Source organism: Leucopleurus acutus (genome assembly GCF_964270905.1).
Source record: "Leucopleurus acutus genome assembly, chromosome: 2".
NCBI lineage: Eukaryota > Metazoa > Chordata > Mammalia > Artiodactyla > Delphinidae > Leucopleurus > Leucopleurus acutus.
This window is the reverse complement of record NC_139143.1, coordinates 55,546,957-55,561,935: the sequence shown is the minus strand read 5'-3', so window position 1 is coordinate 55,561,935 and position 14,979 is coordinate 55,546,957. Positions and strand designations below refer to the sequence as shown.

The 14,979-nt window shown below is 46.8% G+C and overlaps 1 protein-coding gene across 5 annotated transcripts in view; it reads right to left on the bottom strand.

The window, feature by feature from the left end:
* RGS8 (regulator of G protein signaling 8) overlaps positions 1–14,979 on the bottom strand; it is a 69,733-nt gene that overhangs the window by 15,426 nt on the left and 39,328 nt on the right. Inside the window, exons 1-6 of one of the 5 annotated variants that reach the window (XM_082863062.1) lie at positions 14,178–14,257; positions 13,924–13,996; positions 12,342–12,489; positions 11,797–11,925; positions 9,262–9,363; positions 8,195–8,259 (exon numbers count right to left, since the gene is read on the bottom strand). In XM_082863062.1, the coding sequence (XP_082719188.1) occupies positions 8,195–8,259; positions 9,262–9,363; positions 11,797–11,822 (193 nt within the window). In that variant the 5' untranslated portion in view covers positions 11,823–11,925; positions 12,342–12,489; positions 13,924–13,996; positions 14,178–14,257. Of the gene's footprint in view, positions 1–8,194; positions 8,260–9,261; positions 9,364–11,796; positions 11,926–12,087; positions 12,239–12,341; positions 12,490–13,923; positions 13,997–14,177; positions 14,258–14,979 lie in introns of those variants that run through there. The other 4 variants (XM_082863061.1, XM_082863064.1, XM_082863063.1 and 1 more) reach the window with 4 other exon arrangements.

Here is a 14,979-nt window from a genome sequence, read left to right as displayed (position 1 = left end):
GGTCCCTGTGCAAAGAGAAACTTCATCCCGGAACAATGGAAGTGAGATGGGGTGGGAGCCCCCCTCCACCGCCCCATGGCTGCAGGAGCCCCTCCCCTGCCCCAGAGCAGATGGCCGCAGCGGGCCTCTGTGTACAGACCACTTGTCCCCAACCTGGCCCAACTTTCCTGCTCACGTGACCTAGCAAAGGAATTGTATGAGGCTCCAGCAGGATTCCTTCTTCCCATCTACATCTTTTCCGCCCCCTTCTATCACCTCCCACCTCCTCCCAGCAAGCCTTTTGTCTGGTCCTCTCCCTAATCTCCTCAGCATCTTTCCCCGCTCTTCTCCCTTTTCTTCTGTCCTCCATCCCTTTTCACTCCTCCTTCCATTTTTCCCCTTCTCTCCACCAGGACCCTCTCCTTCCCTTCTGCTTGTCCATAAACTGCAGCTGGTTACAATGCAGGATGCCGGTTCATCTCTGAAAGGCTCATGGGCATTTACTGGCATCTCTCAGAGTGAGCTGCTTTGTGAGCTGTGCTTCCTTTGCCCACACCTGCCAGGCACCATCCACCCCTCCCTTACCCACTCACCCCCCTGGGGTATCCCAGACTCAGATCCCTCCCCAGTGCTCAGAGAAGTAGCGTCCCCCCTCCACCACCCCCACAGATTCCAGGCTGCTGGAGAGTGATTTCTCTCTGACCCCTGAAGCCATTCTGCCTGGGACTGTGTCCTGGCTCTGTGTGACCTTGAGCAAGATGCTTAAGCTCTCTGTGCCTCAGTTCTCTCCTCTGTGAAATGCAGATGCTAACAGTACTTCCCCCATGGGGCCGTGGGGATGAGGTGAGTTAATACACGTAAACAGCATGCAGAGCCTGACACTAAGACAGGGATTGCTCCACATGGGTTTGTGATCATTATTCCTGTACTTTGCTGGCTTAAGGAATCATTGGACAGAACATAACCTGCCTAATACCAAAACACGACCCTGGTAACTTAAAGATGATGGGTGAGAAACCGTGCAGGAGAATGAGAGAGAAACAGGAGGATCTGCCTTTTTTTTTTTTTTCCATTTCATTTTTATTTCACTTTGGCTTTCTCTGCGTGACCTTCTAAGTCAAGACCCTAAGGACAACAGACATTTTTGAGATTAGTGTCTATTGAGTCACAGGAAAGGAAAGGATGGTGTCCAGAATTCCTGGAACACTGGACAGAACTTTGGCAACCTCCCGAGCATGCACTGCATCTGCAAGAACACTCCCGTGGCCGCACACGCTGCCTGCTGCCGGCATCCTCCCTCTAGTGCTTTGATGCAGGGTGCTTACATAAGAAAAGGAACTGGGTCACTATGAATGAGCCGTGCAGCTGGTGCAGCAGGGAGGGTGGCTTAGGTAACAGTTCAAGGTCCAGGAGCCCTGATTTAGCTGGCACTGGGGGTGGGCTTGAGCCTAGTTCAGTTCCCAGGCTTGGAAAAAAAGAAAAGATCACAAGAATTATATATATATATATATATTTTTTTTTTTAGCTTCCTGTTTGCGAAAGTGTGGTCCCAAAGACCACAGTCCTCTTGTTGCGTCCCTGATCAATTGGGAAAAAAATAAGCTGGTTAATGGATCCAAGGTCAGACAAAGGAGAGGAGAGGAAAATACATTCATGAAATCTAGGATACATATACTAAGGACGAAGTCAAAACCTCTTTGATTCGAAACTAAGCTCACTAATTTGAAATTTGTGATGAGAATAGCACCAGGATCAAAGCCTTTCTTTTATGTTATCTATAAAATGAAGGTTTTTAAGCAAATAACTGGGGCTAAGAAGATTTAGGTAGGAAGATTATTTAGAGAACAAACTATTTCCAGTTACTGACATTTACTGGCAAGCAATTAGTATGCTAATTGTACTTCAGTCTTGCGATTCGCGTAATTTTCTTCAATGATCTCTACTTTGTTAGTGTATATATAGCAAGATGATAGATTATGATAGTAGTAGGACTTGGTTGCTAGACTCTTTGAGTCAGAAAACACATGGGACATCCTATGATCCAGCCCTACATGGAACACAAGGAAATGGTGAGGCCCTGGGGTGGCATGGCTTGTTCTTCCCTGCACGTGGTCACAGAAGAGGAAGGAGAGCCTGGGTCTTACAACTCCTAGTCCAATGTTCCTTCTTATTTTATCAAGCAGAAACTGAGTCAAGTAACAGAAAAAACGTGGTCGAGCCTGTATCTGCAACTATTATAAGAAATTGGCAAGGGATTTTTTATTAAAGGGGTGACAAAGGAGATGTGCCCCAAATAGGGTGAAAGTTTAGCATTCACAAATGACTCCTTTAAAACAAGAGAAGTATTATCAAATCCCATGTACACCAGTCCAGAGCCTAAAAGATTTCAAAAATTAAGTGTTTAGGAATGTTTTTCTGGTTGGTTTGATATAACAACACTGCAGGGACTCTCAAAGAGGAAACATATCAGATTCACCTACTGGGCTTTTAAAAACTACATCGCAGGTGGATGCTCTCACATACATTGAGGGGAAGTTGGGACAGCATGAAGAAGGGATGCAAAAACCTCATGTGGCAAAGGGGGTGAGGTATTATGAAATTGGAATAAGCCCACTGGTGATGCTAACGTGAACCCCACCCTACCCCCAGAGTTGAACCTCAAGCTGCCTATGGGATCAAGAAGCTGACACCATCTCTAGCATATAGGAGTCATGAAATGCACGTGTTCTCAATGAATTTAATGTTGGGTTATAATAAAAATAATAAGAATATTTATCCTTCATGGAGCCCCACACCATGCACCAGTCACCATGCCTAGCATTTCACAACCGTAGTCACATTTAATCGTCACAACAAATCTGCAAGGTAAGTCTAAGCATTCCCTTTTACAGATGAGGAATGTGAGGTTTATAGAGTTTACATAATTTACCAAAGGTCACAGCTGGTAAGCAAGAGAATGCGTGTCCAAATGCTTTCATTCAAACCTTCTTCAACAAGCTTTTTTTTTTTTTTTTTTTTTGCGGTACACGGGCCTCTCACTGTTGTGGCCTCTCCCGTTGTGGAGCACAGGCTCCGGACGCGCAGGCTCAGCGTCCATGGCTCACGGGCCCAGCCACTCTGTGGCATGTGGGATCTTCCCGGACCGGGGCACGAACCCGTGTCCCCTGCATCGGCAAGCGGACTCTCAACCACTGCGCCACCAGGGAAGCCCTTCAACAAGCTTTTAATAGCTGCCTTACATATTCTTGTCACTCCTTCTATAAAGGCTAAATGTATCCATGTTCCTGGGTGCAAATAAAAATTATAGCAATATAGAGAGGGTGGCAAGGAGGAGAAGTTTCTTTTCTATCCATCTCTAATTTGAGTATCTCTTTCTAACTTTTATCCTCACTTTATCCAGAAAGCACACCTGCCATATTTGTTTAATTACTGTGAACACTCTCCACCACGCCTGCTACATGTGTGGACTCTGCAATATATGGACGATGTCCCGTTAAAGGGATGCGTTGCCTGAGACCTTTGGAGAATGGCAGCACAGTCTTGAGTGTGTTTCTTCGAAAGCACAGACCACCTGCCCCGCCAGGAGGCTCCAGGTTCATAGTTTCCCATACTTGTGTTTTAGAGCAGTGTTTCTCAAGCTTCAGTGCATGTCAACATTACTGGGGGGCTTGAGCAAAACCAGACTGCTGGTCCCCACTCCCAGAGATTCTGATTCAGTAGGTACGAGATGGGACCCAAGAATTTCCATTTCTCACAGGCTCCCATCGGCTCCTCAGCTCCTGGTGCTGCCTTCCTTGGATCCCACTTTGAGTAACACTGTTCTAGAACCTTTCGGCTTGCAGAGGGATGTGAGGAGAGCTGTGTGACAGGTGGAAATCTGTTTATTAAACGGTACATTCTAGAGCTAAAGACCATTTGCGTGAACAAGTGAGGAATTTCATGAGCTGATAATTTTAGTGTTGGCTTGTGTGGGGTTTTCTGCTTGGTTGCTATGTGCCCAGGTCACTTCATTCTATTTTTCTATAGCTCAATCATTTTCCCAAAGGGGCTAATTTTTTTAAAACTAAAAGCTTCTTTACTGCTCTCTTTTGCTCAGAGATGAATACTAACTCTGCAAATGTAAAACAGCTTTCAATTACACGATTCCATGAACCTAGCCTTCCCTTGGCCTGGCGGGGACAGGTCAGCCTGGACCCTCCATGCGCTGCAAACAATGAAACAAAGCTAGGGACCACATGGAGGCCGAGGGTGAAGGGCTCTGTCATCCCGGTGGGGGATCAGGCTGAAAGAAAGAGGGAAGAAACCCTGTCTACACCTTCACCTGAAAACTGGAATGAATTTCAACTTTTATGTCAAAAAAAAAAAAAAAAAAGGAGGGAGGGGCAGAGGGAAGGAGGGAGAATTGATTCAGAGTTAAGGACTGAATGTCCTACTAAAAGCTGGACAAATAACAAGCACATGCCTGAACCTCATGAGGAATAAAAGCAGAAGACGCAAAATTTTGTGCTCTCCAGCAACCTGTCAGAAAAGATTTCCCACAAGCCGGGAGCCTTCATTCTCCCGAGTATGAACTGCAGAGGTGGGCGCACGCACACATGCCCTTGGGGACAGACTAGGTACACACACACAGACAGCAAGTCTATAATTGTCACTGGATGAACAGGAGAAAGATGCCAAATTAACACACATTAGAAATCCCTCCCTATCTAATGAAGCCATCAGCACTTTCAATTTCATTTGTTAGTTAAAAAAAAAAAGGAAGAGCGCTTAGCAAGTGGTTATCTCCCAGACCTCCACGGGGCGTCTTTAGCTCTGCGCTGCACTTGTAAAAAAGTGTAACTGGAAATAAAATTCCTCCCCAAATATTTACGTTCCAGATTTTTTTATTCTAAAAAATAGTAAAAGTTGCTTTCTTTTTTTCCTGAGATTTGACCCCGCGAGGTGCATCCCTGCCCGGTGGGATCCTGCCAAGGAGAGGAGAAAGCTTCATAACACAGGTACCTTCGCCTCTCATCTGGTTGCTCAAGCCATTTCAGCTCTCAAGCAGTTTTACATAACCCTGCAGGCAGCATGGACTCAAACCACCTGCCGTAGGTGACTAGTGACTGCCAATCCTGGTGGTTGCTACAGACAGCATCCTAGAACAATAGGGCAGAACTCAATCCAGCCCCCTGGATCCAGATCCTTCACTGTAGAGATGAGGAAACAGATTTTCCAAGACACTGAAGGATTCCATCAGGGCTGCCCAGCTATTTAGCAGCAGAGCTGGGTCAAAATCGAGAGGTCTGACTACCCGTCAGCATTCTTAGTTCTGCAGAAGTACACTCCCTGATTAAATGGAACAATGCTCTAAACCAAAAGCAGCCCTTCTGCTCAGGATCGGTGAGGACTTCTAACGTCGACAAGGTGGCATTTAAGAGGAACACTGAATGTCAGGATTCTGTTTGAAATCTTGAGGCCCCCTAGTCTTAGCACGTGGCCTTATTTCTTGTGGTATCTGTATCTATGTCTGTTTTCTCAGAAACCTGCATTCTCCACCAGGGAAGGACTGTCTGGTTCATCTTGGGGCCCCTCTCCCATCAGCTGCTTAGCATAGATTTTTGTCCGTAATGAAGACTCAGGACACCTTTTTTAGAGTAAATAAGTGCCCTAAACATCCAGGCAGAGCAGGATGGCAGAGATGCTCTGTAAACTGAGAATGGGAACAAGAACAATTATCTGAATTTTCCAAAATAGAAAACTCAGGGAGGACAGCTGCCTGGAGAATTACCAGCGAGTGGGCTCTAGACTAACACGTTTTTCCATAGCCCAGTCGTTCAGTCATTCTCCTTTCTTTTAGGACACTTTGTTGTTTTAATTGAAAGCCCTGCACACCTCTGACACTGCTGTCCCTCGTAAGAGACCAGCACACGTGTAATCCCTTTGGAAAAGCTCAATCAGCCCCAACTGAGTCACAGTACTAACCCAAATTAATTAGACTTGCAGAAAGTTGTCAATACTCTTGGAGGTAGGCTGGGCTCTGGCCCTCCACAGCTTCTCGGGAACCTTGCAATTCTGCCAGAGGCCCCTGAATAAAAGCCCCTTGCTTCTCAAAGACATTCACTCCGTTGGCTTTTTATTTCCGTACTAAACAGAAATAAAAACGAACATCAGACTCCAAGAAGGAGCGCAGAACTTCAAAGTTCAAAAAGCTTATTTCTGTACTGTTTTTTTTTTTTACAAAGAAGCAAAGCAATCTGGTGTTGGCTTGTAACACCCCTTAGTGGAATCCCCAGCTCAGAAAATTGTGATTGCATTCCTGGAAACCCAAAGCACCCCTGATAGAAGCAGAACCAAGTGTCTTTAGCTCTAAAAGTCATTGAGTCAAACAAATACAGTTAAACCTCTAAATGACCGGGTCTTGCCACTGCAGCAATCCAAACATACCGTAAGCTTCCATCCACTAATTTTACCATCATAAACTCTGTCTATAGAGGCTTCACGTTAATCGTTGGCAGCGAAACTTGCAATTTTATTCTCAAGCCACAGTTATTTTTCATTTGAGAAATACAAGCAACATTTTTGAAAAATTCCACCATATTCTTACAAAACACCTTTGCATAGAGAACCCAAAATCATCTAAAGTTGTCCTCTCATGAAGATTCTCACACCCAGGTGACAGGTAGCACACAGGTATTTCCATCCCCATTTAAGAATGAGGAAACGGCCTCAGTGACTTAAACTGAGTCAACCATGAGGCTGAAATAGAAATCAAACTTCAAGATGACCTTGAATCAAATCCAGCCAGAAAAGAAGGTGTAACTTGATAGTGACACCTATTTAGCCTAATGTGATTCCAGAAAATAAGTCAGAATGGCCCCATAAAAAACAACTATCAAATCCTAAGTACTATCGTACATATTCCATTACCTCAGCAGATTCACCACAGAAGTTTGCTGTTTGGGGGTATAGCCATATGTCATATGTGCTGTATCTCTTCTGCTTTATTTTCTTTCCTAAGTGTAATCCATAGAACACGAAAATGACTATTTGTCTCACAAAATCACTTGCTACAATATGTGCTTATTCTTAAATTTTGCACTTCATTTTAAAATCTAGTCAAAAGCATTCGTTAATTAGTACTAGGATGAGGGGCATAGTAAGAGGGGACTGCTCATCCAGATGAAAGCAAAATCACTTCTGAAGACATTTTCTGAAGACTGAGGGACCCCATCAAGGCCATCAACTATCTGGTAGCCGAGCTAGGTCAAAATCGAGAACACAAGCGTGAGTACCAGCCAATGCCCTTCACTTTGTTTTATCAAAACGATGTCCCCCAAGTAAGTGGAAACAATGCTCTAAACTAAAAGAAGCCCTTCTGCTCCCAGATCAATCAGGACTTCTAATATTAGCAAGACGAATTTATGGGGAACACTGAATGTCTGTGTAAAACCTTCTTTTCTCTTCAAAACGCACTTCCTTACTCCTATTCTCCCACTCCCATGTTTTTCATGCCACTAGGATGTAAAGCCCAATGAACTCGGACTTGCTTATGATAAGAGAAAAGCAAGAGCTGAAGAGTCTGGCCGCCATCAAAATGCCCTTCCCACGCTGCAAAATGCACAACTCTTTTTGCCTTTGTGGGAAACAGAAGGCATACAAGGTGAGGAAAGGGGAAAACGGAAGAGGAGGGATAGCAGACGTGTGTACAATAAAACTCGTACCCGGTCGGAAGTTGAGGGGTATAGTACAGCTGGGGTAGTAAAGCCCCCAAATAAGGAGGGACAAGAAAACTCAAAACTCTGCCAACCCAAGTCAATAACAAAATGCACAGAATATTCATTTGACTGATGAGTAACCTGAGGCTCTCCAGTGACTTGGGGGGAGGTCATCTCAGTTTATAAAACAAGCTTTGGATGGAATCTAGACTGTCATTCCCATCGAGCACATCACTGCAACCCCCTAAGCCAGATTCTTTCTTGTTAAAGTTGCTGAGAACGTAAAGGCTCCTTGGGACCATCCTTTCAGCTCAGAAAACAAAATAAGGGCCCTCTTCCCACTGCATTTAAATTATGTTTTCTTGTCTATGGGCCCTCTAGCCAGGAGGCTCTGTGAGGTCAGAGACTGGAGCTATCTTGGACGCCAGGCACAGTACCTGGATCATGGCAGGTGTTTGGTGCCTCTTTTACAAAATGAATGATTTGCCGAGACATGATGAAACCTGAATTCTACTTACACTTATGGGAGAGAAGCACATCAAAGGAATCTGCCCACCTCGTAGCTTCTTCCGTGGATAGTCTCCTAGGAAAGAAGAAATGTCTGTCTTGAATATTTCTGGAACGACCTCCTCTCCTTCAGCCACCACTGAGATTTGCTCAGGAGAATAAATCAAAACAATGGAGGGCAAATGAAGATCATACCTGGATTCCTACAATTCTGTCGCTATAAATGTATATGTTCTTAAGGAGCTGATGGAAAAATCTCAGGATTGGAATTCTGTAAGTTTAATATGTTGGCTTTCAGTCTAAAAAGCAAAACTAAGAAAGCGCATCATTTAAAGATGTCACTGTATGGGGAATTCCCTGGCAATCTACGCTTTCACTGCTGAGGGCCCAGGTTCAATTCCTGGTCAGGGATCTAAGATCCCACAAGCCAAAAATAAAAAAATCTAAAAAAATAAAAATAAAGATGTCGCTGTAAACCAACTATACTTCTAGTTAATTAATGAATTAATTAACATGTCACAGTAACAATGGAAAGAAACTGGACTTAGAAAAAGTTAGGCTGAGCTCCTGACTCCACCTCTTACTGTCACCTTAGTTTCCTCACATCTGTAATGGGAATAACGGCACCCATCACAGAGCCCCGGGAGGGTTAAATGAGGTACCATCTGTGACATCATTTAACACAGTATAGGCACTGAATCCAGATTCTCTGAACCTAAGCAGAATTTTAGAGTAGATTTGAGTAATTTGTTTCCAAACTGAGAAACTCAGATTGACAACTCAATAGAACCAAGAAGTATCCTACACTGCAGCTTTATAAGGGAGCTGCATGGTATGGTTTTCTTAGGAGAAAAAGGAGGGTCCCTATTCTGAGATCGTTAAGCCATACACTTCGAAAAGGAATATAACATTTTTTCATTCATGTTCAGAGATATAAAAGGAGCTGCCAGGAGGCAGGAACTTCTTGTCACTCGGCTCATCTGTTCAGCCATCTACCAGAGAAGACGAGGCTGTATAGTCCCACAGTGGGCATCCCATGGTTGGCACCCCGGGAATGATGTGCGGCCGTATTACTCACTTTAGAGCACGGTTAGGTTTGTCGGGAAGAATAGCTGTGAAATCACTACACGAGTCGGACTTGTGAGACAGGCATCCCAGTCGAGTCCTCATCCCTTTGTTCCTGCAACAAGCACAGGGGCAGAAGGATGGGGAACTGTCATAATAATAACTGTCAGCCCCATAAAGCGCCCCTGGGGTTGCTGTGGCAGGAGCCAGCACTGCCCCCTCCCCTCCTTCCCCAGGTGGCCCCTGAAGATCTCATAAACAAGAGGAGAAACGCCTAGAGGATCAAGGGCAATACTCACTCCCCATCTTGACTACCGGAATAGTAATAGGTCCCCTACCCCTGGAGGCTTAATGCTTTTTAAAGCTGACATGCAAGTTGATGGTAAGTCAATGAAGGTCGTTAGCTTGGAAGAATTTCTAAATTAGGATTCTCTGTGGGGAAAGGAAATACAGTGATGACATAATAACAATCCACATTTTGCTCTCCCACTAGGAGGGCAAAGTAGCAGTAGCAGCAGCAGTAAATCCTGATTACAGAGCCCCAGTGGTACCCATATGGAGAGCAGAGGGATGACTGCATGATACAGGGATGCATGTCATAGAATCTCAGAGCACAGACAAAGTATGGGGCTTCAGGGCAGGTCAGTTCTACCTCAGGCCCTTCCCACCGATCCCACAAACCTGAGGATATACAGGAATGGCTACAGACCAGCGAGGACTGATGCCTACGGGTGGGGAGAAGCTGTGGGTACAATCAGCAATTAAGAACCAGGGTGCCCCTTGTCAGCACCTTCACCTAACTAAGCTCTCATACACCTACTTATATTTTGGTTGATCCCGATCAACATATTTAAAATTGTAACATGCATGCTTAAATTTCTGATATTTTTTATTTTCCTAAGGACCAGACACTTAGTAGTTATTTGTTGTGGCAGATCCAATGAGAAAGTATGCTAATGTCTCTTTCTGACTCTCAATATTAGGCCACTTTTACCTTTCACCGAGATTGGCAAACTACAGCCCAGCAAGATACATGTTTGTGTAAATAAAGTTTTATTGGAATGCAACACCCCATTTGTTTATATATTGTCTAAAGCTGTTTTTGAACACAAGGGCAGAGTTGGGTGGTTGCAACACACACTGTACGGCCCATGAAGTCAAAAATATTTACTCCCTGGCTCTTGACAGAATAAGTTTACTGACCCCTGGCCTTTAACCATGGCAACTCCTCGGATGGAGGGTAAAGCTAAGAGGGAGGGGTCTGGGATGATCAGGACTTAAGAGTGACTGATAACAGGGGCCTGCCACATGCACACTGGTAACAGTTTGCCGTGGAAATTATCCTAGAAGATGTCATTCTCTTTGTTGAAAGGAAGTTCTTCCAGCCTGGCTTTCCCTTCCTCATTTTCTCAAATCCTGGACCTGAGCAGAGATGTTAGATCCAATTCAAGCTCTTTCTTTTACTTCAAATGGGTTTTCATCCCTGACCCTGGGAATTGTTCACAGAAATCTTATCCAACAAATGTCTACGGGGATGGTATTACATTTGGCGGGGATGGACGACACTTGGACTCCACAGTCCATCTCTGAGGAGTCTTTTAAGGCCAGAACATTCAAGTTTTCAGAATTATCTCCTCTTCTGCACAATCTGTGCCCCTACCGCTCATCTCAGCCAGGTGCTTTGTGAAGCCATCGACTTCCTGGCATTTCAAAATATTGGCTACAGCCATTCTCCCTTCCTCGACAGTGAGCATCTCACGTCCACTCACTGTTACAAATCACGGGGGGCCCCAGCACTAGGCTATTGGAGCAACTGATTAAGGGCCCTTGAGTCATCACATTCCATGAATTAAAGTGCAGGTCCTGCCCAGGCTGCACCACAGGCCAGAACCGACTTAGAGTGAGTCGGTTCATCCCTTGGTGCCTCAGAAACATCAATCATTGAAGAGTCAGGTCGATGCCCCTAAAGATCAATTAAGAGGATTTCAAAACACGGCACATCCATGCAAGCCATTTAACAAGGTTTAGCAGGGATCCGGGTAGAGTGTGCTACTTGTTACCAAGACAGCAGTAAGTCTCCCAAATAGTTTGCAAAAATCTTCCACAAAATATTCTTTGGGGCAAAATCGTTCTATTTTCCATCTTGTCTGAGACTTAACCTTTTAGATAGGCCTGAAATAATAGGAGCAGAAGCAAGAGTCAAAGGTTGAGGTCACTTAAGAAAAAGACTAGACTTGCCCTCATCTTTCTTCTCTACCCCGGAAACTCAGAGACCCCTAAATGGCTCAATGCACACTCATGCACAGTCGCACCCCATAAGTCCCGGCAGAGTACGGGAGGGCCTTGCAGATGCTGCTTGCAAGGCCCCAACTTTGCAAGGAGCACCCGGGGAAGGACAGCGCCGTCCACACAGGAGGCCTGGGGGACGGACGCCAGTGGCCCACCCACGGCATTAGGAGGCTTGGAGCAGGCTCAGACAGCAGGGGAGGTGAGAAGGCGAAGGAAGAGGAAAGTGGCAGAGACGAGAAGAGAGGTTAGCATCAGTTACCTGCGTGGCATCAGTAAAGCGGCCATACAGGCACCCGCTTACGGTTAACCCTCTGGCTGGTGTGCAGGGACGTCAGGGCGGGAGATAAGACTGCGGGGCACAGGGATTTACCCTTTCACGTCCTCTCACCTAAAATCAAAGAATCTGCTGTAAGAGTGGGCCCCCTCTCTTATCTGACTGCACTACAAGTCCTCGCAGGTGACTTTCTGCCAACGGAACACCTCCCCCGCCCACACACACACACACCCGTTCCCCGCGAATGTCTGCTGGTCCTGAGCAAGGATGACCAACCGGGGGTGAACGAGGACCAGTTGTTGGGTGGCTTCACATTGCTGCCTGTTGGTCAGGAGGTCCTGCTTCCCCAGCCACTGGCCATCAGCGTAAAGTGGGACACGAGCCCCCGGGGAGGAAAGCACAGGCGTGGCAAGCCAAAAATTACAGTTCCCTGTGTCTTACTCGAGTGGGACCCAAGTGACCAGCCAGCCCTGGGTGGGGGCGGAGTGGTCAGCACTTGCTCCAGAATCCTTTGATTGGCTGCTTCTCACCTCCCTCCAAGGGAGCGTGTCCCAGAGGTGGGAGTGCCGGTGCCTGGGGAGGGCGTGAGCGGGAGGAAGGTTGGAAGAACTCCAAGGGAGGCTTGTCACGCACTGTCACCACTCAGGTTTGCTCCTTTGCGGGGATCACAGGCACAGGCTGAAGAAATGAATATGCAAGTCACTCTTTCCTGCCCATATGGAGGCTGCCTGACCTTCCACATTCTGTAGACTGGCCTGTTCCCGACCCGAAGCAGGAAGGGCATCGGGGAAAGGGGGTCTTGAGGTGGAGGCCTGATAGACTAATAATCTGTCTCTCCTGAGGGTCCCATTCTCAGAGCATCAAACCCTTTGTTCCCACGGAAGAAACTGATAGGAAGAAACACATGAGGGTAAAGCAGAAACTAACACACCATTGTAAAGCAATTATACCCCAATAAAGATGTTAAAAAAAAAAAGAAACACATGAGGAGAGCAGCCCATCAATAAAGGGTTCCCCTGGGGAACCGTGACACCAAACATAGAATCTATTTTAAAAGAAACTTAATTTAGATAGATCAGGTTCCCACATGATCTATGCAGGTGACATTATTTTGATATTACCTAGAACATTTCACAAATACTTTTGAAAAAAACCTCCTCTAATAATACTATAATCAATCAAATTAAAAGACTGCTTTGTTAAAACTGGGGAAAAAATTTAGTTAGACTTCGTGTAAAGGCTCATCTCTGGGAGACCGAGCCAGGGCCGTGTTCCCTGACAGCGAGAACATTTCCTCAATCTTCGTCCTAACCGTGCATACACCTGCTTGCCCAGAAGTCGGGAAATCAAAGCCCTTTACAGCTGTAAGGGTCTCTAGAAATCATTGTTTGGGGTACCTTAGCCTCGTTTTCTCTGACCTGTGGGATATAGCCCCAGAGGAGGGGGAAGCCTCCTCTATTACCTTGGGGCTCAGCAGAACCAGGGGCTACCACCCACATTCACAGCAGGCAAGGTCACCTGGGGCAGTTATCACCTGGTCTCCTGTCACTGCCTTGTCGCTTTTCCCATCCCACTGCTAGTCCGCGCTGGCTTCCCAGAGCTGCTGAGATGTCTGCCTCTCTCTCTTCCAAACCCAGCACTGGCCATCAATGCCCCTCAGCCCTTCCACCACCCCTTATATTAACTTAGAGTCGATTAAGTAAGAATCTGCAGGATACCCTGACCCCACCTTTCTCATTCATCCCAGCACCTAGGGGCTCTTATCCCATTTGGCCCTCGACTTCTAGGGGACAGAGTTTGGGGTTACTCAGAGCCCAGGAAGGCAGAGGGCATGCTGGCACCATGCTACCTGTGCCCTAATAAGTGGGCATCAAGTTACAGGTGACTCTGGGGCAGACAGGATGGGACATATTGGAAAGCGAGGATACGCAAGGGAAAAAAATGGTTAAAAGCAAAGAGCAAAGATTGATAAAGAGGGGAAGAGAAACTAAGAGCCTCAGCGGGAAGAAAGCAATCAATATGCATGGAGAGACAGGTTAATTAAATATGGATAATGCAATCAGCCCACACGGGCACCCGGAGAGGAAAGAGAGAAGCCAAAGCAACACTCACCGTCTTTGACCAGTCCTCATGGCCTGCGGGTCTTTGCCAACGGGATAGTCAGAAAGGTTGCGGGTAAGGAGCTCTGGGGAAAGAGTAGATCTTTCTCTTAGCAATCAAATCCTTGGCGGGTGAAGGGCATGTGTGCATGAACACAGAGGCACACTTGCACACGCACACACACACGCACACAAACACACATATTCACATTGCATACGTGCACAGCACACCTCCCACCACTTGAGCCGGGCAGCAAGCGGCCCCACCGAAAGCTCTTCTCTCTGCTTGTCACATTCGGTAAATACTGAAGCAGCCTACACCCAGCGGGCGGCGGCTCAGCTCCCAGGCACAGTCTGCACGCCCATCCTCATTGGCAGGATACAGGAGGTGCCCCTGAGCAGAGCTCGCCTGGCACTCCTCCCGCACTTTCGTCTTCAGCCTCACTAAGTGCTTCCCTGCTCCTCTGGCCGTAGCTCAGCAGCTCAGGGGGAAGTCCCCACAGCCCAGAGCTGCCCTCCTCTGCACCCAGAGGCTGCCCAGGGGGCAAAGAAGCCAGAGGTATTAACTCTTTCCCGCCACCAGTATGCTGAACATCAAGGGTCCAGGGGGCCTCTTCTCATAAGCTCTGCTGCCGGCTGAAGGCTGGCTGCTGCTCAGGGAGCAGGGAGGATAAAGATCTTGCCTCAGACAGCTGCTGACAGCAGAAGCCAAGCCGAATCAGATCTCCTAATGAACCAGGAGGAGGGGGCTGTCTTGTTGGATGTGACGTGATGTGATAAATGCAGACAGCAAGAAAGCCACGGGGCAGGTCACACATACAGATTCCACCCCCTTTCTCCCCATGTCTATTGTGCTGCGCTACCGAGCCAGACCACACAGCCCTGAAATTACCCCGCTCTGCCACATCTCAGCTGTCCCTCTCACTCTGCAGTGGCACTCCTCTCCCAGCCCGGCCCGCTCCCCAGCACCCACCACACCACTCCTCACTTCTTAATGAGAAATCTCCACCTCCCCAGACACATGTATTTCCACATCGATGCTCCTGCCTCTCACCTGGGTTTCCCTACA